This window comes from Phoenix dactylifera, chromosome 4, assembly GCF_009389715.1.
Source record: "Phoenix dactylifera cultivar Barhee BC4 chromosome 4, palm_55x_up_171113_PBpolish2nd_filt_p, whole genome shotgun sequence".
NCBI classification, from domain to species: Eukaryota; Viridiplantae; Streptophyta; class Magnoliopsida; order Arecales; family Arecaceae; genus Phoenix; species Phoenix dactylifera.
Window position 1 is genome coordinate 16,000,664 of NC_052395.1, and position 27,911 is coordinate 16,028,574.

General features: G+C 43.2%; 1 protein-coding gene and 2 long non-coding RNA genes across 3 annotated transcripts; 1 reads left to right on the forward strand and 2 right to left on the reverse strand.

Annotated features, from left to right (window-relative positions):
- The first annotated feature begins 5,989 nt into the window (after positions 1 to 5,989).
- On the forward strand, positions 5,990 to 6,717 carry LOC120110516. The gene is made up of 2 exons (XR_005511557.1): positions 5,990 to 6,185; positions 6,486 to 6,717. It is a non-coding gene; the product is annotated as an uncharacterized LOC120110516 (long non-coding RNA).
- Positions 6,718 to 7,285: 568 nt separating this feature from the next.
- Positions 7,286 to 27,772, reverse strand: LOC103705643. Its single transcript, XM_039125658.1, has 2 exons — positions 27,480 to 27,772; positions 7,286 to 10,900 (listed from the first exon to the last, which is right to left on the reverse strand). Exons 1-2 carry the CDS (start codon positions 27,639 to 27,641, stop codon positions 10,343 to 10,345), a joined length of 720 nt encoding a protein of 239 aa, XP_038981586.1. The 5' UTR covers positions 27,642 to 27,772; the 3' UTR covers positions 7,286 to 10,342.
- Positions 24,546 to 27,473, reverse strand: LOC120110517. The gene is made up of 2 exons (XR_005511558.1): positions 26,358 to 27,473; positions 24,546 to 25,773 (listed from the first exon to the last, which is right to left on the reverse strand). It is a non-coding gene; the product is annotated as an uncharacterized LOC120110517 (long non-coding RNA).
- Positions 27,773 to 27,911: the final 139 nt, after the last annotated feature.

Sequence of the window (27,911 nt, forward strand, 5' to 3'; positions counted from 1 at the left end):
TCTCATTCTTTCTTTTGCATGAAACATCTCAAGACTCGCAGTATGGATGTTCCATGATTTCTTTTTCTAATTTCCTTGATTTTGTCAGCTATTGATACAAGAATTATAGAATATGATGGGTGCCTTTTTTTTCCTGAAAGGCCATCTAAAAATTTATCAAGTAAATAAATCCCCTTCCAAAAGTACAACAAGCCTTACAAAGGGTCGGAACTTAAAACATTTACATGAAAGATGGTGGAAGGAAGGCAGGAAAAAAAAGAGAAGCAACTCAGGTGACAATCATATGTTCTTTGCCTTTGGGTTTCAAGAGAGTTGTCCAAGGCGATATATCATAAAACAAATATCCTCCAAACCTCTTCTATTATTTTAGTTGTGAAGATGGATAATCTCACATTACCCTCGAACCTAATCCACCAACAAGTTGCATTGGCCTAGTAGTATCGCGTTCTAGTATCAAGAACATATGCGGTGGTCTGGGCCTAGCCCAAACTGGCATTGGGTTCAATATTTGCATCTAAGTAGGCCCAAACATAACTTGGCCTGGATTTGCCAAAACCTAGATCCTTTACGCTTGCTCTGATTCCCGAATTAGATGGGAAAAAAAATAGAGGGAGAGAGACCCGGAGGTAGAGGGAGAGATTAGGCGCACAGATGCACGCGCACATGTGCACACGTACACACACGCGCGTGCGCGCACAAAGAGAGAGAGAAAGAGAGATAGATAGAGAGAGAGAGGCCTTTCAAATGTCCGATCTTCAGTTTGTTATACAAACCACCAAAACTCTACTTACAACTAATGGTTGATCAATTTGCTCCAATTCTATCATAAGCTAGATTAGTTGTTTCTAACACTATCTCTACCATCACTAATCTCACTAGGGTCTAGAACATTAGAAAATAATACTAGGAAAAAAAAGTCAAAATGACACGATACACCAGGTATTTTATAGTTCAACAAAATTGCTTATACACACAAAGGGCACAATCAATACTCGTTTCAATTAACTTAGAAAAATAGCGAGCAACAAATCTTATAGGACAAGGTTCACAAGAATAATTAGTACTTAAGGATGCCCCCACAATCCTCTCTATTTATAGCATAGCCAACAGTGAAAATTGTTTATGTCACAACCAATTGGGCTCATATGGAACCTACAATGAATCTCCAAAAACGGATACATCCACTACCAACAACAAAAAGAAAAAAGCATATAAATTGGATCTTAATTAGATAAAACCTATGTGCCCAAATTAGTTGGAGCTACCAAATATTTGAACCCGCATGCTCGGTCTAGACATAGGGATTTCAAGAGCCGGTCATGTATACTTATTAAATTAAGAATGTCCAAGATCTAGATCTCGATCCTGTCGAGCCTATTAAATACAATTAGTATATAGGTTGAAGGTTGTAGTAAATAATGAACTCTTAACATCCAAGGTAAAGACTTCATCATGAGGATTAGTATTGAACTAAGATTGGTGTTAGATTAGCAAAACGGGCATCAAACAAATGTGATGCACATGCAAGATTTTAAGTAAAAGAAAATGGTAAGGGTTGCTCAAATAAGATAATGGCGCCACAATTTTATGGCTTAGAAGTAAAAAAAAAAAAAGTCATCTGATGGTGCTAATTAAATGGATATACATAAATTCAAGGTCCATAGTAGATGGTTAAAAATCTCGGGAAAAAAGCTGACGGCAGCATGAGGATTTAAGATGCTGGAACCCAGCAAGCAGGTGAAATGCCATTATGAGTACCTTCAAGGGAAAGTAAACGATTGGGGCCGGGCCATCAAGAGCAGGTGGCTCTCGTCACAGTGAGATGGATGGAGCCAAGCACCACCACAGGCACGCGAAAATATCTCCTCGAACAACGCCGGTAGCACCGTCACAAAGCCCGTGGTACGGTCCCATCAACTTGGACCTTATCGTCTCGTGACCAAACGTTGAATTATTGAATCTTTATTAACTGTATCACTAAAAGATCTCGCGGCAACTTTTGGTGCGACTTTATTAATTAATTTTTTTTATATATACAGCGCGAGCTCACACCATACACATACGGCCACATCCAGAAAAATCAAAAGGTTAGCAAGTTGTCTGCGTTTGTGCCTGTCAGCACTCTTCTAAATTCAATCGATCATCATAGTTGCATCGCTCTTAAGCGTAGGCGCTGCCATCTCACTAAAATCCGCAGGTGATAGTAAAGACTTAACCATAGTCTTTAAACCGACCATCTCAAGCACTTCTTCGGCGTTCGATTGCGACTTGGTCTACACCAGCCTCTGCCGCGGACGAGCCTTGCTGACTTGGCTCACATCGATCTCGGCCAACAGGTTGTCTCTAGGACCAATCTTGCAAAAATAATATTCCTCTTCGAGTAGCTCGCAGCTCAACACCAATGAGTCTAGGCTCATGATCTCTTATCATAAAACTTATTCAATCTCTATTTCCAACGCTAGCAATACTGTTATCGAAATTGACCACCACGAAAATGAATTTTGCTTATAAAAGGTATGGCTTCAGCTCAATCGTTTCACGTCGGACCGAACGATGGCATAACCATGTGGATGATGCGACGGATGCCCGGGGGACCTTGGCTACCCGGAGGGGGACAGAAGGGAACATCGAAGTCCAGCATTATACTAGCTATTAACCAACTATTTCAGTGGTTTTCATTCATCATCATGCACCGTCGTGGAAGAGCAGCAATAATTTCGTCAAAGGTTGAGGGCCCTGTCTTTTTTTTTTGTAAAAAAAAGAGAGACATAAAATATGAGGAAGTAAGGCGCTTCTCCCGAGGATTTTATTAGATTTTGATTATGATAGCACGGCTGAGGGCCCTGTCAAACAAGGCCAAGTTGCGACAAGGCGACGTCCCAACTTCAGCCACTTCCTCGTGAACCTGTAGCCATGATTCTGTGCTTCGCTTCCAAACGGCAGAACTTGTCGTGCCACAGCAATCCAAATGCTACATCATCATGATTTAAGAAAGCCGGAAATTATACCCCCACCACATAATTATATAATTGCGAATCACAGCCACTCGTTTCTATAAATTTTATTTATCAAGTACTGGAGCTGAAATTAGATAAGATACAAATCGGATATAGTATATCTATTTTTATAATTACAAGCATCTATAACTTCTCTACTCATTTATATTTCTCTTGCATGCTGAATTGTGAGATTTAGTTGAAAGCCAGCTTTGATGGGCTAATGTAACTTTCTATGTGCATGTAGCAGAGGATCCAAAGCATTTCGGAAGATGATTTTACTTATTTCTGATATTTATGAATAATAGCTTGGAAAACTTTCTTCTATCAATCTCTAGAGGCATTCTCTACCTAAATGTGCATGCTGCTATGTTTTCCTAGAAACCTCCTCAGAAAGGTTGTAAACTGAATTTTAGGTTTTGGGTTAATTTCAGACCAAATTATCATCTTTGTTCTCAACAATCCTTTAAAAATCATGCTTTATATATAGTCGTTCTAGATTCGTTTTAAAGCATTTTGCTCTCTGGCTATCTTTCCACTCATGAACTCTATGCATGAAGGTTTTGCACATAGAATACCTTAGTGCATTCAATGTTAATGGCATCTCAATGTATTTCTCAAAACATTGTACGTGCATCTTTTAATGGTTGACAAAAGTGGGCGGAGAGAAGTTTAAGGAGCCAACCGACCCTATAGTATCCAACATGGGACGGATGAGATTCAAGAGTATCTAAATAAATCTCATAAAATATTAAAATAAAAATATTAAAATAAAAATGTAATATAAGAATATTACCATTTTTTTGCATAAAAAACCATTATTACTTCTTATTATAACATAAATAAAAGTAATCGTGAATTAACTATTCTTGAAGAGTTTGTGGAAAAATTATTGAATATAGTGACACCCAAAATTTAAATTTTAAATATCTTTAACAATAAAAATTTAGAAATATCATAGTAAATAAATTAAATTCATTTTTTATTTTTGGTAAAAATTATTTTTTAATAAAAATAATGATTAAAATATGAATATTAAAATGTACATCAAGCACTTATTGATATGAATGTACATTAATAAGTTAAATAAACAATTCTTATTTAATAACAATAAATAAAATGTAGCTTGGTGGTTAAGAGATGAATTCAGCAAATAGCGATTGAAACTTTAAGAGCACTTACATATTTTGTATTGTTTTCCTCTATCTACAAGATATTCGATCTTCCATATAACCCCTTTAATCTATTGTTTAAACGTTTCAGATAATATATTCATTCACCAATGATTTCATATAGTAATAAGCTTGACTATTTGGATAAGGAGTGAAAGATATTTTCATATTTTATTTAATCAAATTCATATATACGCCACAATCGTATCGATCCAAAGGTTAAGACCTTCTCTTTGATACATGCGTGGATTCCAAGTATGGTCTTATAATCATGGTCGACAAAGTTTTCAAAATAAAAGATGCCTTAAAACGCGATGATTAGACAAAACTAACCAATCAAAACATCTCTATTGGCATCGATGAAGCACACCTGATGGAGTCCATCTTTTGAACAGCTCCATAAGTCTCCACATCCGACACGAACACGCCAATGTTTATATTATTCTACGTCTATGAATCGGGTGGCGACACGTTACTTTGCATCGTCACCAATATCCATGCGTGTCGGCTCATGATAAAGGCCCGATTAGAACAAAACATCATCACAATGATTAAAAAAATAGAAAGAATGTGGTCACTACTGTCCTCCAGTTGATGAGAAGATTCTTGGCCAACCTACCTTCCCAAGTCCCTACCCTAAAAGGGAAGATTCCATCAAGCCGCTGGAGTCCAAATTACCTCACGACGCCACCTTACATCTCCATGAAAAAAGCGAAAACGGACACTGCCATCCCCTTACTCCATTTCCTCATGCACGAGGTCCTGCAATTATGACACTCATGGAGATTTTTTTTTGGGCTCGTGCTGCATGCAATATGAACTGCTGGCAACTATAAGCTGCCCTCATACGCTATACGAAGTCATTCTATGAGATGTCACACTGAAATGTTATCGAGTTTTATATGATTTTTCTGTTTTATACTTATCGATGTGATTATCACTCGGAACAAGAAGAAAACTACAGAAGCTAGCTATAAAATTTTCTTGGTTGATATTTTTGTATTACTTCAGCATTGACATTTGAGCTTGTTTAGATATAAAGCAAGCACTTAGAACACTTAAAGGCTTCCAAATACAAGTTCATGAGTTGAATAACATGCATGCTGAGCTCAAGCGTAAAATGAGCCAAGCCTGAATTTGAATATCTCTTCCGCGTGACTAGTTGACGAGCAGCTCAAAAAAGCCCTCCTTTCTTTTGCAGCATGACATGCATGAATGAGGATACACAGATATTATGGCCAAAACCATAAAGATCACGCCTGAGTGGTTAACTTTTATGTACGCCTCTCGAGTGGAGCGTCGTTCATCGAACTCAGACGCCACTTGACTTTGGTGCGGGTTCCACAAGCCAAGTGGAACAAAGGATAACGGAGAGGTGGTCCATCGGGAGCCAAAGGCTGCAAAAGGTGTGCTTGTTCCATGTTCCAAAAAAACTTTTGCGCCGCAGAATACGGTACCATTATTAGTTCATATTCCAAAAAGAATAAGAATTATTCATCTTCGAGATGGATGAAGCAGCAGCTATTCATGATGGTACCATATTCTGTGGTGCAAAAGTTGTACTGTAGAGGATCCGAAGTCAGAGAGGCCCCGGGGGTCACGACACATGGACCAACTGGGGCCCCCGCCCCATTATGCTTCTGAAACGGACGGATGGAGCAGTGTAAAATAGAGATGGGATAGGAAGATAAGGTGCAGGTGGGAAAGCTTGGAGTTTGCCATGTTTCTGGGCTAGTTGCATGAATCGCCCATATCCCTAACGCAATCCTCTTTAACGTATTGACTCCATGTGGGCCCACTCCTTTCAGTACGTGGCCCCACCATGCATATTACATCTTCCTTCAGCTGTCCGATCCACCTAAAAACTTTTGCAAGTCGGTGCATGCACCATCAGCTAATCATGGTGCATGGAATCGGGGCAAAACCAGGAGAAATATACTCCCTTTGCACTTGAGTCACCGTTCTACCTCACACCCTTCTATAAATGGGAGGGTGTGGAAGACTCCTTTTGGTACTTGTAGGCTTCAAGACTCTTTTTTGTATACATATTTTCTTTCTAGTCCAATTCCATTTGTTCATCTGTTTTCTCTATTCTGCAATCATCCTGCTGCTCTTGTTGTCAGCAAGAGGGGAAAGGAGCCATCCGGTGATGCTGTTGACAGAAGATAGAGAGCACAGATGATGGCATGCGCACTTTGCATCTCACTCCTTTGTGCTCTCTATGCTTCTGTCATCACCTTCGGCCCCTTGCTGAATCCACTTTAATTAGTACTTGAATGATTTTGACTGCACTGATGTTGTATGTATTTCATTCCAGAGTATATTGAGAAAGGCTTCGATCGAATGCTGGAGCAAAAGCTTCAGGGACCTACCATTAGTTCCTCTGGTTTGGCTGTTATTTAGTTTTATGCTTATGGCTTGGTTGTTCTTTAACTTCTTTGCTTCCAAGTTCTTTCTCTTCTTCTTTGACTTTGGGCTTGTTCTTTTAAATTATCATAGCTGATGTTTGGCAAAGTACTTTTAATTCTTACATATTTATCTTTCAGTTATCATGTTTAAGGTTTTGCTGCTATCGTGAAAATATTCTGATGCAGCTGCTATCTCAAGTTGCTGGGACTGACACCTCTCCCAGGACGATAACTTCCTATCTACTACGATAATGGGAATTCTGGGGGATGGCGTCTCCACCCCCAAGTTATCCTTCAACTCCATCTTCATGTGCACTGGACATGCAACTCAGCACGACATAACCCTTTAATATAGAACTTAAATCAATATTAAAGAGCACGAGAATGCCTTAAGATGCTAATTTCTCACTCCAAAAGGGAGGAAGAAACCTAAGGGACCTCATAGTACAATTCATAAAAAAATCCTAGTAGAGAACTTGTGCTTCGATGATTTTGTTATGGCAGGTATTTAACTTTGTTCTCATTTCTGAACTTGAACTTCCATTAGGGTGATCGCGATCTTTCAGCTGATAGTTTCAACTAACTGCTCAATATTTCAGATCCTTAAAATTAATGACAATTTATGCGAGTGAGATTAGCATTTATCACCTGAAGGCATCCTGATGATGAGTCCAAGAACAACATCTCTCCCAGATGCTTGCTTGTAATCTTGGTTCAAATACTACCATGACTTGAAACATCTAATTAAATGAAACTGACTATACGTTGACCTTCATGTAGGGATCTCCCTTTCCTCCTTATTTCATGAATTGTCGAGTTGTTGGTTGGTTTGTAGATCATCTTCGATTTTTCTTGTTTACCCCAGTTTTAATGGACTCTTTGTTTAATTTTTTTTTAATTGAAAGTGGTGGCTTAGTTTAGATAGTTATGATATAGTTATGATATCTGATTAACGTGAGACTGGCTTCTATTATAACTTTTCTTGTTAGCAGCTTAGTTGTATTAATATTGTTTAAATGCGTATAAAGATGCGAAGCAATATCCATTCCCCCCACCCCACCCCCTTCTCTCCAGTTTCATTTTGGTACTTCTAGAAGAACATCTAGCTATACATAAACAAAGCAAACCTACATTCTACCTCCATTAATTGATCTTATGAAATATTCAGTAGCAGGAACATATATGGCGTATACACTAACAGAGTAAACTTATGCTTGGATCATCTCGAGCAAAAGAAAGGAAAAGAGTTGGGAATCTGTCTTTTCGATTAGAATGGAATTTTGCCTGAGCACTGTATAGTGAAGAAATTAATGCGGCAAAGGCAGTGCGAAGTGGTGGCTGTTGCCAGTGGGTAAGTCACCAGCCGCAAAGATAAAAATTGTCCAGTTCCTAGGCATGCACCGGGAATGGTGGTCTCAGCAAAGATTCCCATGGCCAAGTAAAAAGCATCGGTTTGAGCTAGGTAGCTCTTCTTCTTCTTTATATATATATACTTAAATATATATATATATATATTTATTTATCTTATTGAATGAATTGGTCGGGAGCTGAACAACATTGATCTCTCCCATTTCATATTGCTTAAATGTGTGAATTTTTTAGCAAAAAAAAAAAGAAGAGAAGAGAGTGAGTGTCAGTATGATGTGCGACGCAAACTTGAAATAGAACGGGATTACGTTACACTCTGAACATATCAGGAGTTAGAATGAGTTGTTCTCGAGACCTTAGCATGAAAGTAACAAGAAAAGATAGGTCGAGATAGTTTTCTTTGAAAGATTTGTGATGGCATTCAAGATGATATTCTAAGTTTGCCTAAAAGAAAATGACAATTCAAAGCTAATGTTATCATAATTGAAGGTTGGGATCCAATTAATCTAGTCTGCAAGTGTTACAAGAATTGCAACAACAATATTGTATCATTCTCTTGGTAAACAATAGCTATAAAGTTTTTTCTCCTTTCTCTGGGTAGTAAAAATCCATAAAAATGGGAGATCTCAACTGTTCTTCTCGAGAGAGATGACTTTTTTCTTCGTTGAAGCCACACTCAACTCTAGCTCTATAAAAATAAAATTAATATGGATAGAAATTCTTCATGTTAACATCAATTCAATCAAACGTAACACTAGCTTGGATTTCAATGTTTTCTTCGAAGATTTCTATGCAAAAATTGACAGCCTTGAATCCTCCCCCAAATAACTTAAGCTCAAATTGTAAGGGATGAAATTGCCGAGATGAAATCCCACACCTATACAAAAGACTGGTCCATAGCATACATAGTTTGGCTTATGTTCTTTTTTGAGTTCCAAGTATGGCTACTTTATGCAACTCAGTAACACAACTAGCAGAACTTTTCGTACCAAAATTAGTGATACTCCAGGCACCATGACCTAGTCTATCATTAACATTATACTTCACTTTGTGAAGCCTTGATCCTTTTTGGTTGTTTTTCAGTGTTTCCACGTCCTACGTCATAGATTTTTAAGTTGGTCATGCTGGTTATAAGAGTCCAAGAATCTTGCACGAGGATAGCATGGCAAGAGCACCAGACATCTCACTGGGCATTAGTCATTAAGATGGGGAATACTCCAGCAAATTATACCCTCTATATGACGTGTGCCAATGTGGCCGTGCACCATGCCAATGATCTCGTATCTTGCTGTTCGTGGAGCAATCACAGAGACAAGCACATGATGAATAGGGCTCACAAGAAGGAGATGAGGTGATTGACATGGTGCAGGGCCACTTGGTTCATGGGGTATAGGGTATAATTTCTTGTAGACAAGATGATTGTGTTATCCTAACTTTTAGCTAGATATCTGGAGATGCTAGCCTCCTGGATAAGGTTCGACGTTAAACAGGACATGCGAACATTTTTATATGATAATAGACTAGAGCCTAGTGAAGAATATATATCCAAAACATATATCAGGCTTATGTAGGCCACGGGCATTGCTGGGTTCACAGACCCTGCAAGACGGCATTTGACAATGTCTGATCTTGTACTCCATGGATGACATATTGTACTCCATGGTAATTTTATAAGCCTTATCCACAGCTCAGCCTTCTCCCTCTGATCATTTATCTGTCGCATTAAAACCGTGTGTCCCCATGGGCATACAAAAAATGCTCGACTGACTCAAAAATATCATTCAAAGGTCGCAGAGCTGGTGTGGTGGATTGCAACTGCTCTCTTCTGAATCGGCGTCGTAAAGTGAACCATGAAATGAAGCAAAGTGATTGGTGGAATTTACCCGATGAGTGACTTTTCTTAGTGATTTTTTTTTTTTTGAATTATTGTAGCATTGCTCATTCGCATACTATATTCCTAGTAATTTTCTTCTTCTTCTTCTTCTTTTCTGTGCAAAAACTAGTCAGAAATGCCAGTAAAAGTGAAGGATTAGGTGTCAAACTTCCAGTATTTTTCGCTGTTGGTTTCTCATAAGCAAATATATAATCTCGTTAACCGTATCGACATTAATCAAACGTACGTAGAACCAGGTTTAAGTTCCATAACCTTTTCACTGCTACCCTCTACAGGCGATTACATGATATACAAATACGTATATGATGATTCAAAACTCGAATAACCTTAGAGCAAAATATTTCAATCCTTCATGCAGTATGTGAAGCGCCCGTCGGAAGTTTATATAGCTTCACCTACGTGCATCTCATGCGGCAAATTTGAGTATGGAGATAAAGAACTCAATGATCATTGAGTTTTAACCAGCCTTCATGCAACTGTAAGGAACCAATTAGCGGGAAGTAATCATGCATCCTCCCTGGCCTCCTCCTCATCCCCACCAAAAGAATCGTGCAGGTCTCGCGTGTACCCCGTTGTGGTGTCCAAGAAATACAGCAAGCAGCAGATCACCACAGAACTAGCCAGCATGGGAACCGGCCCAAAAATCCAAACGAACAGAGTGAACGACGCGTAGAACGCCCTCAAGCCGAGGGACCAGAAGAAGCTCCCCCGGTTGAGACTCCTGGCGACGTAGGCGACGGAGACGCCGCCGTCCCTCAATGCACCGGTGGTGGCCGGCACGACAAGAAGGAAGCTGACATGGGCGTAGTAGCGGATGGACTGAACGATGCAGAGGAAGGCGAGGATGAAGCAGAGGGAGATGGCGAAGAACTTCACCGACGCGATGCGGGCCGTCTTGTTGCCATAGACCAACAAAGAGGCGGCCGCCGAGCTGGTGGTGGAGGCGCCGACGAAGACGCTGATGAGGGAAGCGAGGGTGATGGCGGTGGTGGCCAGTACTGTGGATGCCATGATGTTGTTGCGCAGTGTTTGCACCGCGAGAACACCGTTCTTCAGTGGGTCCTGGTAATACAACAAGGAACAATGAGAAAAAGGCTTGTTCATTGGCTCATTGCATGAGAAACCTTATCATTTGTTTTTGTTTTTTTTCTTTTTTTTCGCAAGGCAAATGGCTGGGCCCAGGATGTTTAAAACCTTTCAGATACGTTAAAATTTGGCCCACAAGCCGGCTCTTTCACTCAACTCTATGAGACGGCTCGATTGGGCCCATGGTCTGACCCAAAAGTGAAAAATAAATAAAATAAAATTGAGCACATGATATAGAACAGAGGTTCGGAGGTAGATTTTTTTTTTCATGACATTAATCATTGAATCATATCTAGCAGATTTAAAAGCACTTCAAATTTTTTATTTTTCTGTCTGCATGAATTATTGCAGGATTCAATGGTGCTCATCTGAAAAAAGATGGATCATCCTTGAAGTTTATATAGAAAAATAATTAATATGGTAGTGATTATGTATGTCCATATTATATTACAGCAGCCCTGGTAAAACCAACATAATATTTTTAAATTAAATTAATAGGACAAGATGAAGAATATGTTGATAAGAAATATCAGTTTGATTTTGGTGCACTGGAAAAGGATGTCGAGGTTTGATAGATACTTTTCAATAATGAAAACTTACCCCCGAGTCGTCTTGTTTATGTGGAAGGTGGCTTAGAGGTGTTTACTTACTAGTGGAGTTTTGGTGAGGCGGGGAGTGAGAATTCCTGCCGGATGTGGAGCTTGCTAGCCGACCGAGGCGTTCATTTACCGTGTTCTTTTTGAGTGCCCGAGAGCCAGTCAAATATGGAGATGTGCCTCAGCTCAGGCTAACCAGAGGTAGATGTAGGCGTCCACCGAGAAGTTCCTACGACATTTTGAGGCCTCAGCTCGAGAGTCCGGATGGAAGGAGAGGGGGACTCGTGATGCCTACCTGGCCTATCATTCCTGGCTGGATAGTAATACACGAATTTTCGACGGCGATAGCCCCCACTCAAGGATAGTGGCAGACCGAGCTCTACGGCATGCGGCGGAGATCACCGGCACTATTGAGGCTTTACCTACTGGGTTGGTCAGGGACATCTGGGGCCTCCATTCTGCTCTTGCAGTATTCAGGATGATATTGGTATCCTAGGTGCCTCCACCTCCTAGCTATCTCAAGGTGAACTTCGATGGGAGCGTAGCAGAGGACGGAAACAGCGGAGGTATGGGATTTGTCATTAGGGATCACGATGCTAGACTCGTGGTGGCAGGTGGGCGGAGGATTTTTAACTCGTCAGTAGTGGCCGCTGAGTTTCAGGCGGCTTTAGAGGGTGTCTCCTATGCGAGGCGGGTACTAGGTGCGGATCGTATCCTCCTCGAGGGGAATTCGACCATAGTGATTGAGTAGATCCGGAAATGGGGGTGCTTAGTCGAAAACCAGCAGCTGATTTTGATTTTTAGGAAAAGTTTGTCCCAACTCTCAACTCAAAAATCTCGGAATTTCCCGCTCTACATTTCCTTGTCACCTTTTCCTCGGTACTTAGCTGACAATTCTCTAATTGTGATGGCGCATGGACACATTCCTTTGGTTCCCCATCAACTCCACTGAACGAAAAGGGGTTCCCCGGAGATGACTAGCTTCAAGATCACAGTTGCGTTAAAAACCCGTTTGCAGACCGTAGTTTTCTTTCTCTACATAGAAGTATAGCATCCTTAATGGTAGGCATGTTCCTTCTTTAATATTGTCCATCAAAGTCATGCATTCGACTTGCTGAAGATAATGAACACTTAGCAAAATAAAAGCTAGTGAATTATAGTGATGGAACCCCGGCCTCTACCACAATCTTAGGTTCCAGGGTTAACACAGTTGCATATTTGTCATTGAATGGCATAATTGGCCATCTATGTGATCGCTAAGTGCCATATAAAAATTGAAGCATCTACTGAATCGAACATCCATCATTCTGATTCACTTAATAATCAACTCTTGGCAAGTGTGGAATGGATGTTTTGAGACTTCGTTCATTATCAATCCTCTTTCTATTATATGCTGCAATACCAATTGATGAAATTGTCAAACACATGACATGAATTCTTTCTAACACCTAATGTAACAACTCAGGACCTCACCTAAAAAAAGCTACCCGGAAAGTATTATTTGGGCTTCTTGATCCTGTATAAGTACCGAAGATCTACCCAGCAAATAGTTGATGTGAGATTAAGTACACGCCCATATGGAACTTCACATACTCTCTCCGTTCAAGCCCTGACATTCTCGTGAGGCTAAAGATTCAAATCCATTCAAATCTAATTACAAATACTACGATCAGCTTATGGACACCCCTATGGATCCGTGCTGTAGTATCTTCTAGCCAACATAGGTTATTCATTGAATGAAACCAATATTGGCTCAGAGCATCTAAATTCAACATCAACGCCAAACCCATCATTAGCTATATACTACTAAAACTCTTATACAAATTGCTAAGCTTGCTAGCGCGAACTCCAAGCCTGAACCATCTTCAGTCCCTACTGATCATATTTGCCTGAAGAGAGAAAAATAAAAACAAAGCTATATGAGCGACATAGCTCAATAAATAAACTTTTCACTACCTTACCGGATCAAGTATAAGTTTTTTTATATCAATGCATCATTTAAAGAAAATAAAAAATATTACAAAATAGAGCATTTCGTAGTACAATATATTAAAATAAGTTATAAAGCCAAGCATGCATACATAAATTAGTCATAAAACATAATTTCTGGTATATAGTATAAAATTATAAATCATTTATCATTGATCAAATTACTACTCTCATACTAAAGCTAAGATCACTATCATACCCATGATAGGAGCGTAATCGACAAACGCCAACTACTATTACCCACTGGCAGGGGTATATGCCAACTACGATTACCTACTGGCAGGGTCGTATGCCAACTACTATTACCTACTGGCCGGGTCATATGCCAACTACTATAACCCGCTAGTAGGGTCGTAAAAACTGAATATCGATTTATCTAACTTTTAGGGGCCATACATAACTATCTAAGAGTCTTTTTGTCATAGTTGTTAAGACAACTTTCTTAAGTCATTTTTTCTAAAACATATTTTCTTAAATCATACATGAATAAAATATGAATTTTTTTTTGGCATGAATACCCTCCTAAATATCGAATTTTGCATGAATACCCTTTCAAAATTAATATTTACATGTAAACCTTCGTAAAATATTTAGTTTGCTATTCTACCATTTTTATCCTTATTTTTGTATATATACCCACATCATCTAACATCGTTAAAAAATTAACAGTTTCAAATTAAAATGACTAAAATATCCTTAATGGGTAGATGTGCAAAAAAAAACATGGCGATCGCGAGAGAGAACAAAAAAATAATTTTAAAATTTTATTTTATTTTTAATTAAAATAAATATGATTTTTATTAACGGTGTTAGAAGAACCATTACATTGGGGCATTTATGTAACAATAGTGTTTTATAAGGGTACAGAAACAAATATAAATTCTAAGAGAATATTCATGCAAATTTAAATTTTTCGAAGAATATTTATACAAAAAACTAATAAAATATTAAATAGTTTTATAGAGTTCATAGCCCATAAACATTTAACAATAAAATAATTATGAAATTATTTCTTTCACAACAAAAATATAATTTCATAAATATGGAGTTCATAGTTTATATATAGTGCTTAACGGTAAAACAATCATGGATTCATTAATTCGCATTAAATCATGAGTTTCATAATATTGTATGCTTGATCCTTAATTTAAAAAAAAATGATATCATCAATATTTAACACTATTTTCATATTTTCATAATACTAGAGAAATAAATAGAAATTTGCAAACTAGTAAGTTACCTTTGTTCGCCTAAGAATTTCTAGATTTAGTTGAACAACTCCGTTGTACCTATCAAAATTATTTTAAAATAAATTACTTATTATTCACCATTTAACATCTAATTAAAACCTCTAAGCAACCCAAAATGGACTTACGCAGACTTCAGATCCCAATTGGGTAAGTCGGATCTGTATCTACAAATCCAATAGAGAAAGAATGGTTGTACCAAGGATGGAACCTCTCTCTCTTGATTTTATTTATTTATTTATTTATTTGTTTATTTATTTTTCTCATTTTTTCCTCTCTTTTTCTTTTTTTTTTCTTTCTTTTTTTTTCTTTTCTTCTTCTTCCTTTCTTTTTCTCCTTTTCTTCTCCCTCACCGCTCTCCCCTATTTTCTTTGGTGGAAAGAAGGGTGGTCTAAACCCTCCCCCCACTGAGAAGCAGGAGAGGGAAGGAAGGCCTCTGGCCTGACGACAACTGTAGCCAAGGACCGGTAAGTGTTCTTCCCCTCTTCTTCTTCTCTTCTTCTTTCTTCTTCTTTTTTTCTCTCTATTGCTCTTCATCGCGTACAAGAGGGGAAGGAGTGAAAAGGGCCTCCGGCCCGTCGACGACTGCGACTGAGGAATATGGGAACGACCACCATGTAAGCGGTCTTCTTCTTCTTCTACTGCTTCTTTTGCTTCTTCTTCTTGCGGCCCTTTGCCAGATTCCGGCCTATTGAAAAAGAAGAAAGAGAGAGGAGATTTGTATTTCTGCCTGTCTATTACAATATATAGGAGCAATCTTTATATAGACTAGGAGGTTGACAAAGTTTGGTAAGGCCGACTAAGTTTGGCACAATCAATCACAAATCAATCAAGGTGAAATTTGGTAAGGCCAACTAAGTTGGCACAATCAATCACAAATCAAGATCCTAATCAATCATATGATTTTAACATCTCCTCTCAAACTTAAAGTAGTAAAGTAGACACCAACTTGAGTTTGGAAACAAAAGATCGCAAGATGCCAGGAGTATGAGCTTTGGTGAAGACGTTCGCAACGAAGATATATCTCAGAGAGAAGGCAATCGAAGCTCAACGATGCTTGTAGACAAAAGCACCATAAAAGAAGAGCTAGAGACCTCGAATTGGATGATGAAGAAGCCGAGGGAGGGCGACCCCCCTACCCATGGGCCAGGACCTCCTCATGCTGGGCATGCTGAGTCAGCCACGGCCGTGGGACACACATGAGGGCCTAGGGAGAGGCCCAGATGGGGTCTTCCGGTTCGGCTCTCCGACCCCGACCTTGGGTGAGCAGTTGTGGGTTGCCCTAGGTAGGAGCGAGGCAGGGGGCCACCCTGTGATCCACTTGGAGGGGAGTCTGGCCGAGCCACTGATACCACAAGAGGGTGCGACAGGGGCACAGCTGGTCCGAGCACCCCGTGAGGGAGCCACGCAAGCGGGAGGCAGTGGCGACCACGCAACGAGCAAAGTAATGGTCGGTAGGGCAAATGTGGACCACCCAACTATCGTGCAACAGGTCAAGGCGGTAGTTATGCGTGTCATCTCTGGTGCATGCGATGAGGATGAGCAGGCGGGCGGCTTGCCTTGCAAGCTTGAGGCAGAACCCGTGGCCTAGGGGGAGGATGAGTCTGAGGACAACTATGCGGATTGTGGTCCATGAAGATCCTTGCCTGGAACTGCAGGAGGGCGGCCAAGCCGTCTTTCATGTCTTCCTTCAAGCAGTTAGTGCAGGTCCATTGTCCGAAGATCTGTTTCCTTTGTGAGACCCGATTATCTGGTGATGGGCTCAGCCAACTGAGGCGGCGCCTGAGGAGGGACTAGGAGACCAATGCAGTCGATTCCCAAGGGCTATCGGGTGGCATTTTGGTCCTATGGAGGCGAGGGATGGCGACAGTTGATGTCTTCCACAACTGCCCCCAACAGGTAGTTATGATTGTTTCGGAACCTGACGTTGATCTGTGGGTGTTGTGTAGTGTGTATGCGAGCACGAATTATAGGGTTAGGAGAGTCCTCTAGCATGAGATCACCAACCTGGCCACCCAAGGTATTTCGACGGTGGTCGTAGGTGACTTTAATTGTATCCAGAATGCTAATGATAAGAGGGGAGGGGTGGCTTTCATGGATAGAGTGGATAGGAGGGAGTTTCGTAATTTTGTGTCACGAAACGGCCTGATAGACTTAGGTTTCTCAGGGCCACGGTTCACTTGGTGCAATAATCAAGCTAGCAGTGCTAGGTTTAGGAGCGATTAGATAGGGCATTTGCGTCTCTAGACTAGATCCTCTGCTTTCTTACCTGCTGAGTCAGTCATTTACCTCGGATTGCATCGGACCATTGCCCTTTGCTGATCTCCACATTATCGAGACCTTGTCATCATAGCCCCTTCTACTTTGAGAAAGTTTGGCTATCGTACCATCAGTCTTGGGATATTGTCTGCAATGCTTGGCGTGTCCTAGTGCGAGAGGATGTAATGCAACGAGTTTCGCATAAACTAGAGTTGATCAAGAAGCATCTTCGTTGTTGGAACCGCGAGGTTGTGGGCAACATCTTTCGAAGATTGGAGGGGTGGAGACCGAAATTGCTGAGTTGCAAAGGAAAGAGGACCTTGGGGGCGCGCTCTTGGAGGATGATATGGTCAACCTTTGGGGGCTTCTTGCGACTCATCACTCACTATTACGGCAGCATGAGATTTTATGGCATCAGAAGTGGATCCAGTGGGTCTGATCAACCCCTACTAATGTATATAGTGTATAAATATGAAGATTGACATTTGTATTTACAATTTCCTGGATCTATCCCCTCCAATTAACTTTACAAAATGGAAGGGAAAATATGAAGACCAAATATGTCCACTACCAATCGCATAGTCAAAGAGAAAGGAGGTGTGATTGAGTAAGTGTGAAGTGTGGTTCTCGGAGTTACCACGGTGCAAGTCTTAGGTTGGCCTACTAAAAAAGTGTCTTTCTAAGGAATGGGTTGATACAGGTTCAGAAAGATGGAAGAATATGGCAGCTTAGGCCGCGGAACTGAATGATAGGTAGTTTTCTTTCTTTAAAAAGTGACTCGCATAAAAATTCGGGCTGGCTGCTCTCGACGACAGGGTGGGAATGAGATGCTGGGAGATGGTAACTGAGGGCGATCGCAATACTAGATTCTTTCATCGAACGATGGTTATTAGAAGACAGCGAAACATGATTCACTCATTGCGAGATGGGTCCGACCATCGGGTGGAAGGGGAGCCTGCCGTCAGACGGGTCTTGCTTGACTTCTCTCGCGCCCGATGGACGGACGATGGGGACTTTGCTGATGAAGGCTAACTTCTAAAGGTGGATGTGGGTATTGATGATGATGATAATAATGCTACCCTGGTCTAGCCAGTGTCGGAACGGGAGGTGCTGGAGGCAATCAGGGCTCTGGCAGCGGACAAGGCTTCTGGACCTGATGGTTTTCCCCCTTTCTTCTTTCGACAGTACTAGGGTATCATTCGGAGAGCAGTGGTAGAGGCTACTTAGTGCTTCTTCACCCGAGCAGTGATGCCTGATGATTGGAAGGCCACCTTCATCACGCTTATACCGAAGCGTCAGGATGCGGCAGAGCCTTATCACTTCAGGCTCATTAGTTTGTACACAATCCTGTATAAGGTTGTGGCAAGGATAATGGTGGGCAGGATGAAGCCCTTGTGGCCGGGCATCATCAGTCCAGAGCAGGGGATTTTTGTAGTTGGCAGAAACATCTCCCACAATGTTATGTTAGCTCGGAAGATAATGTGGGATCTTCAGCGGGCATGGAAGCGGCAAAGCTTGATGGCAGTCAAGCTGGAGGGTTACGGTTTCCACAGACGATGGATTGGATGGGTCCTAAGGTGTGTCCAGGGGCCTAAGTTCTCTATCTTGGTCAACGGCACACTGTCATCTGTCTTCGAGTCCACCATGGGGCTGCATTAGGGATGTCCCTTATTTTCATACTTATTCATTATTTGTGCTGATGTTTTGTCTCGTGCTTTGCAGGGCGTGTGTGCCAGCCGGGAGCTGGAGGCCTATGTTGCAGCATCGGAGGCTGGACCTATTTTCTATTTACTTTTTGCTGACGACTGCCTTCTCCTGGCTAGGGCGCAGATTTCTGATGCATGGGTCCTCCGCAGGGTGTTGGTGGGTTACTGCGCGGCATCCGGGCAGAGAGTAAACTTTCTGAAGTCAGCCATTCATTTTAGCCCTAGCTTGGAGAACAGAGTCAGACAGAAGATTCGGAGGATACTATAAATACCAGAGTAGGAGGGGACCCTGAGCTACCTAGGAGTCCCCATCTCAGGCCGGAGACTACGGATGGCAGAGTGCTCGAATTTGGTGCAGCAGATCCAGAGCAGGTTGGAGGGATGGAGGACGTCCTCTCTCTCCATGATGGTTGAAGGGTTCCGGCATGTCATAATGCGCAGCGGAAGCTAGGGATTTTAAAAATTTCATAATAAAGTCCCTATGCATGAAACCCTTTTAAGCCTAGATCATCTTAATGATTATAATCAAATGATATAATATAAATGTAGAATTAGTAGAATACCTCAAACGCTAATCCAAAGTGTACAATCTCCACGAGGTGTCCAAGTGTCCGCCCTCCAATGGTGATCCACACGAAAACTTGATCAAGACTTTAGCTCCAAAGACTTTTGATCCTTAATGCAGAATTCTTCTAAAGAACTCAATTGGCTTGCTTTCTTTCCTCTCTAATTTTTCTTTCACTTTCTAAAATTACTTCTAATATTTTTTGTCCTAAAAAAGACCTCCTTGTCTTGGCTTAGGACACCTTAGAAGCAATGCTAGAAAGAGACACTCTTGTAAGAAATAAAAGATGAGGGAGAGAGAGAGTTGGATTGGAATCGAGGATGAATTAAATCACCGGGAGCGATTTTCTTTTATAGATGGCGTGGGGATGCATCACCAAAAGATGCATCCCATCCACATATCCTTCAGATGAGGCGTGATAAGAGGAGAGGAGGTGCCACAAAAATAGGAAGAGGCGTATTCATGAAGAGGCGTGATAAGATGAAGCGCTAAATAAGGCGCTTCATTCTTATCCAAACGCCATGTGGTCCCCTCCCTTCTCATGCATAAAAAATAGGGGCAATCCTTGTCCATTAATCAAAGCCTTGATGATGATCCAAAGGCCTTAATTGATGGCGCCATATATCCCTTAGACGTGATGAAGAGAGAGGAATTAAATGGATAAGATCAAAGGGTGTCTTTCATCCTTATCCATTTAAAGCTCACGCCTCACTTCTCTTCACGCCATCAGATGTTGACCAAGTCAACATCACAAGTCCATCACGCTTCACAACTTTTGATGCATCTCCATATGATCCAAGGGCTTAGGATCAAGGCGCCATCATGAAAGGGAATTAAGTGATCATCCAACGGTTCTAGGATGATCCAATGGTTTTCCTTCATGGCGCCATCCAATCATCCCATTATGTCTTCATCTAATAGCTGATGAAGATTCAATGATCATGATTTAAAGCCACATCTAATCTAATCCAATTGGGTTTAAACCAATTCACCATTATGTCTTTATCCAACGGTAGATCAAGATCTAACGATCTAAATTGAATGATTTATTAAATCTAATTCAATTAGACTCAAAACAAGCCAATTAGGTGCCAACTCTTAGCTAACCCATATTAGAACATGATCTAATCAAATTAGATCAATTAAGAATCAAATTCGAATCCAATTCGAATCAGGAGCTAAGGGTTTGCAACACCCGCTAGGATGTCTATCTTGCAAACATGATCTAATCCAATTAGACCCTTGATAAGTTTCCTTGTATGTGACCTATTGGGTTCCATACTTAGCCAGCAATAGGTGTGAGTGCGAGTTGACCCAACTTGATTACAACTCTTCTAATCGATTTAAGTCCAAACTGCGCGAACCCAAACTTAACAATTAGAATCCTTTCTAATTGGTGATCGAATTAAACTCTTTAATTCGATCAAACCTATAAGACAAGATTGACGTCTAGCAACGTATCATGTCTACCCGAAAAATATGAAATTTGGTGGAAATACCAAAAATACCCTTCAGTGGCAAGTTACCGTGCAATTCAATCCTTTAATCAAACTGCATCCCGAATATGTAATATGAGTATGAATATATGTCAAACTCGATTTCATATTCATATCTTTTTCAATCTTTTAATGATAATTCAAATAATGAAATATTAGAAACTCTTTCTAATTTTCATTCTGCTTTGATCAAAGGCTCCCTGAATTATCATATGATTAGAATAAATAGGATGCGATCTTCTCGTACTAGAAGTGATTAATTCCTTGTTGACTCATAACCTTCGTACACAATCCACCATATCCAGAAGACCTCGTACACAACTTACTGTCATAAATGAGTGTAAACCAAAATATGGATTTATGTGCACAAGATACTATGGTGATCTCAAGTCAAAGGATCAGTTGCACAACTCCCACTAAGAGAATCATCTTTTGACATGTAAGTAAGACTTCATAAGATTTCTCTTTGTAGGTCAATTTAGTGAACTCATTCCTCTAATGAGCACCCACATATTTGTATTAGTGTCTCCACACAAGTGATTGTGAGATCAATCACCCTCTGCATCGAGCATCATAAGATGTGCCAGTCTTTTCGGTAAACATTGATCCCCAACTCAAGGTACCAATGATTGAAAATATTTAAGATTAAGATTTTAGAATTTTAGGTCTCACTAGTATGATCTCATCATAGCCTCAAAACCATTGCCCTAATCTAAGAGGTTTATCACAAATATAATCAACAGCAAATGATAAAACATAATGCCTTTATTCATAATTAAATGTCATGTGCATAATTTGGAAAATCAAAAGAAAATCCTTCGTAATACATATTGCGATTGGCTTGTAGGGCATCTACTCTTTCAATGGTGAGATTGACACTAGTCAGATCAGTGTTGGGGTCCGTGCCAGTATATCTCATGGCCAACACTGTGGTATCGAGATAACTCAATTGAAGATCGAGCAACTTCTTCGGAACTTCTTGTGGGGGTCACACAGCAGAGGCCATAGGGTGCATTTGGTGGCCTGGGAGCAGATCTGCCTCCCCCCAGTGAGGGTGGTTTGGGGGTGCAGTCTCTTCTCGAGAGACGCGAGGCTTTCCATTGCTCAGCATGCAGTTCGGTTCATGTTAGAGCTACATGGGCTTTGGAGTCAGGTGATGGCAGCCAGATATGGTCAAGGGAGCTCAACGGGGTGGCACGGAGTGGTCGTAGAATCTCCTTCTTGTGGCGGGAGATTGAGAGGTACTTGTCGTTCGCGTAAGCGAACATTAGGTGGCTGATAGACGATGGGCGGAGCATCAATGTGACTGGTGATCCATGGTTGGATACCCTTTTTCTGAGGAGCTGGCCGACCACGGTTCATACTGAGGTAGCCAAGGGGTTGCGAGTGTGCGACCTCCTAGCACTGAGAGGGGCAGAGTGGAATGAGACTAGGGTACGACAGCTGTTCAGGGTACACCTTGCTGAGGCTCGGTCCGGTAAAAGCTCGGCTCGAGCTCGGCTTGTTAGTCAAATGAGCCCAAGCCCGAGCCCAAAATGAAGCCCATTTAAACTCAAGCTCGAACCCGAGCTCGAGCCCGTTTGGGCTCGTGACTTAACCATTTTTGACTCTCCCCCCGAACCACCCCCCACCCTCTCCTCTGAATATTGCTCTCAAGAGTCCGACTCTCTAACCTGGATCTTAGCTCGCCTCCTTCGACGACCTCCCCCACGCCTCCCTCGATGTCGTCGACGACCTCCTCCATGCCTCCCTCGGCTCCCCGACCTGGATCTTAGCCTGCCTCCCTCGACGACCTCCTCCACGCCTCCCTCGACTCCCCGACCTAGATCTCAGCCTGCCTCCCTCGACGACCTCCTCCACGCCTCCCTCGGCTCCCGGACCTGGATCTTAGCCCGCCTCCCTCGACGACCTCCTCCACGCCTCCCTCAACGACCTCCTCTAGATCCCCCAGGCCCAGGACCCTCTTTACCGCCCCGCCTCGCCAATCGACCTCCTCCACGCCTCCCTCGACGACCTCCTCCATGCCTCCCTCGACGACCTCCTTCAGATCCCCCAGGCCCAGGATACTGTCTTGCCTCGCCGATCGACCTCCTCCACGCCTCCCTCGATGATCTATTCTAGATCCCCCAGGCCTAGGACCCTCTCCGCCGCCCCGCCTCACCCAGATCGACCTCCTCCATGCCTCCCTCGACGGCCTCCTCCAAATCCCCCAGGCCTAGGACCCTCTCCACCGCCCCGCCTCACCCAGATCGACCTCCTCCATGCCTCCCTCGACGGCCTCCTCCAGATCCCCCAGGCCCAAGACCCTCTCCGCTGCCCCGCCTCCGCCCTCTGGACCGACAGTCTCCCTCGCCCACCTCGACCTCCTCCACCCTTTAGGCCCACCCCGCCGCTGCCGCCTCGCTCGCCCGCCGCAACCTCCTCGCCGAGGGCTTCCGTGCCTCCGAGCTTGCCGCTATCGCCGCTGTCTGCCCCAACCTCCGCCACCTCCTTGCCCCCTGCGTCTTCCCTCCTCCACCTCGTCGACCCCTCCACCCTCTCCTCCGCCTGCCCCATCCTCATCCCCATCCCCATCCCTGAGCTTGGGCTCGAGCTCGTAATTGAAACAGGCTTTACGAGCCCGAGCCCGAGATTCTGTGAAACGAGCCGAGCTCGAGCCTGAGGCTCGGCTCGTTAACCGGCCTAAGGCTTGGGCTCGGCTCGGCTCGTTAACAGGCCTAACCTCGTGCAAAACTAGTATCAGATTGGGAGACCTCTCCCAAGTTATTCAGTGGGAACACGAGCCAGGGCCAGACTGCACTTGGGTCTGGAGATCCGGGCTTCACCCGAGGGCAACACTCTTCTTATAGAAGGTGATATGGGACCGCCTTTTGATGAGAGCAGTGCTGAGTAGGCGTGGGTTGGGGATCCCCGCTGAGTACGAGACGTGCAATGTTGAGGAGACAGTGGACCACGTGCTATTCTAGTGCACATGGGCGATGTTGACATGGCAGTGGGCAGGGATTCCGTAAGAGGCCTGGAGTCAGAGGCTGTAGTTTCTACAGGTGATACGACAGTGGTTAGGCAGTCCGCTGACACATCAGAAGACCATTAGAGCGACTTGCACAGTGCATCAGATCTGACTGGCAAGGAACGCTCGTACGTTCGGAGAGTGTAGGATGTCACCAAGATTTCTTATGGAGTACGCTCGAGTGAAGGCGACGGAGATCAGGCCCGTCCTTTCTTCAGATGGATCTATGATAGCTCGAGATACCTGGGGTTCCCTCTCTACTCAAGCAACTCCTCAAACGGTATTCTTCACCTAAGAGTCCCCACCTCCGAGTTTCCTCAAGGTCAATTTTGATGAGTCGGTGCTGGATGGAGGTGCGCAGGGAGGTGTGGGCTTTGTTATATGGAACCCGCATTTCATGGTAGTGATAGCAGGCGACTGCCAGTTGTTTGACAAGTCGATTCTCGAGGTAGAGTTGCGGGTTGCCTGAGCGGGTCTTCAACATGTGCGACAGGTGTTACAGGCCAATTCGGTTATCTTGGAGGGCGATTCAGCCACGGTGATCAGATGAATTTAGAAGGGTCCCAGGGGCAAGAGCACGGACCACCTCCTAATCCAGGATATAGGGATGATGATGAGGGATGGGATAGCCTTCCAGGCCAAGCATATATTTAGAGAGGCCAACAGGATGGCTGACTAGGTGGCTGCCTCTGCAGCTCACTACTCAGTATACACCCTGTGGTTAGATGAAGGGAAGCTGCCATGGGCACTTCGTGAGCTTATGTTTTTTGATTTTATTAGGCGTATTCATATCCACATTGTATGAAGAACCCGTCAAAAAAAAAAGAGAGCCAAGTGCAGTAAATAAAATCGGAGATTGAAGACTGGGGCGATGCCATGCAGATGCATGCCTCCATGATCAAGAGCGAGATCACGCCTGCCAAATTTACCTGTCCAATTGCTGACGGTATGGTTTGACACGCCGCTGCTGGAAGTTTGGAACGAGATCACACCTGCTAATTTTACCCACTAAATTTCTGACGGTATGGTTTGACGCACCATTGCTGAGGTTTGGAATGAGATCACGCCTACCAATTTTATCTGTCAAATTTCTGACGGTATGGTTGATGCGCCGCTGCTGGAGTTTGGAACGAGATCGCACCTGCCAAATTTATCCGCCAAGCTTCTGACGGTATAATTTGACGCGCCGCTGCTGGAGTTTGGAATGAGATCACGTCTGCCAAATTTACCAGTCAAATTTCTAACGGTATAGTTTGATGCGCCGCTGCTAGAGTTACGGAGCACTAAAAAACGGATGCTCGGGAAGCTTGACTCCCTCAACGGGAGCATGGTGCTTACGGAGCTCAACACCCTGGTCTTCAGAGGAACAGAATCTGACAACGATCTCCCAGGCCTTGTGCTAATCCGACCACAGCATACCGGAGCAGAGGCTGTTATTTCTCTCCTCGCTCATCACAATTTTTCCAAGTAATTATCCACACAGCAGGGATTCGAGAGGCCGCATCTGGGGAGAACCACTTCATCCAAGGCATGCACCTTTCATGCTTGAGGGTGTGATTTGTCCCCAGCATTGAACTGGTTCGCTCGTCCATTGGCTTCAACCAAAACCAAAGCAGTGCCCACCATGAGCGGATGGCCTTCACCGAAGAGACCTGCTTTGGTGAAGTGGGCATGGATCCAACGGCTAGCAGTCGGATCTCCGGCCTGAGAGCATGCCGCGAGGAGAGAACGCAAGCTAACGTGGCTAAGATTTCTTACTAAAGTGTCAGGGAAGAGCATCTGATAAAGAAGAGAAAGCGCTCTTCTGGGAAGCCCTGCTTCGATACAGGCAGCGACCATGACCGTCTACGAGACGTCGTTCTTCTGGCACATTCGGTACCGACAAGATTGCCATTGAATCAAGCATGAGATCTGGTGAGGAGCGATCCCGATCTTCTGGCTGATGACGGCCTGGAACTTCTTGAAGCCGAGGACGGAGCCACTGCAACCAGGGAGCACACGGAGGGCACGGAAAGAAAGAGTTGTTTGATTTTAGAAAATAATAATAAAAAGAAAAACACATCCAAGTGGGCTGGCAGCGCCCCCTTCTGATCGAAAATCAAACGAAAAATAATGAAAAAAATAACAAAAGGCAATTAAAGGGAAAAAGAAGAAAGAAAGGGAGCTAGAATTTTATCAGGATCTCCATGAGAAGAAAGGCGCTTTGAAAGCCGCCGAGGCTGAAATCCCCGCTACCCCACAAAAGAGACAGGAGAAACAGAGGATGTGGGAGCGATGATGACTACAAAAAATACGGAAGAGAAGACGACGGTTACGGCTCTATTACCATGTTGAAAAAGAAAAAAGAGTGAAGAGATTTGTATTTCTGCCTGTCTATTACAATGTATAGGAGCCGCCTTTATATAGACTAGGAGGCTGAAAAGTTTGGTAAGGCCAACTAAGTTTGGCACAATCAATCACAAATCAAGATCCTAATTAATCATATGATTTTAACACGGTCATTGCCGGTCGATCGGAAGGAGGAAGAGGCAAGGGAGGAGATGGGAAGGGAACGGGAGACCTTACCTTGCTTCGGTGAGGCGTTGCGATCCTGAGACTCGGTGGCACAAGCGAGGGCACGGTAAGCCCAAGCAAAGGAAGGAAGAAGGAAAGAGAGAAAGGAAGAGAGGGAGAAGAAACATGGAGGAGGGAGAAGGAAGAAGAAAGGAGGTGGCGGATCGGATAGATAATCGAGGGTTTTTATAACCCCGAAAGAAGGGGATAAGCTCGAACGCAACGGCCGTAATGGCTGGCCGTTCGTCGGTTGGAGGGGATAAGCTCGGGCAACGGCCGACCGTTTGGTGGTTGCAATCGCCTCTAACGGCCACTGGCCGTTGGCACCGGCTGCGACGGCCATTCAAACCATTCGAAAAGCAGGGGATCATAATCCTTTATTTCTAAAAGCTCTTGAATCAAAGCCCATTAGGCCTGCCAACTTTGGTCCAAGCCAAGCAGCAGACCTGGTTCTTACACCTTAAGTGACAAAAGTATGCATGCACGTGAATGATTGCAGTCATCACAGCTTCCTCTCAAAGCTCGTTGCACATGCCAAACTCCGTGACTCGTAGAAAAAGAACAATTCTACAGTAACTCGGAAAAATCAATCAAGGAGCCACTCAGTTGTCCTTTTTTTTCGCTCATCAATCACGTTGCTTCGTTAAATGCACTGTTCTCGATGCCAGTGCAAGGAGACCCGTGAGAGATTACAGCTGCCGTAGGTTCACTTTGGTCGCATCCATCACTTTACCGACCTGTCGCATGGTGGAAGATTCTCCTCCACAAGGTGGTAACAGAACACCCATTAGCCTCCTAAAATGAACCAAGGAACACCCCTCCTCCAACACCTGGAACCCCAAATTTTGCAATTGAGAATTCTCTATACTGCATCCTTTGATGCTTTGAGCTAAAGTAGTAGAGGGATGCAATCAACAGCACTTTCTTAATACAATCTTTTTCAAATTGAACCGGGGTGATCAATTACACCTGGAAACTGTGACTGCTTCGTCAATTGTTAGCAGGCTTACTCGATGAGAATGTCCAAGAAATCTATCTATCGGATTAGCCTCTTGATATGGAAATTCCCCCAAAAGAAGTGAAGCGAACCAAGACAAATAGATGCATAGAGAAGAGAAGATGGGAGAAACTCACGGCCATCATGGCTCTGACCCAGCGTTGCCTGGCGAGGGCGTTGAGGCCGATGACGGTGCGCTTTGGATGCCGGAGTATGGTGAGAAGGAGCCACGAGTGGTAGGTAGCCAACACCAAGAGACCCAAGGGAACAAGCACCAGGTCCCAGTACTTCTCCTCCATAGCCCTTCTCTCTCTCTCTCTTTCTCTCTCTCTCGGGGTCTTGAGCAGAGGACAAGGATGGGCACCGCACCGTATACCTAAGAGACCCAAACGGTGTGAACGAACAGAAAGTAGCGAGCAACTCCACCGCACTCCTCGAGGGAAAAGAACAAGCCGTTGCTATTGATGGTATTGGAATATGGGAATGCAGAGGGATTGGGTCTGCGCCCTTTTGGATAGGAGTGTAACTCGGTTGAGTTCACTCAAATCTAGCCTGATCCGAGCTACAGT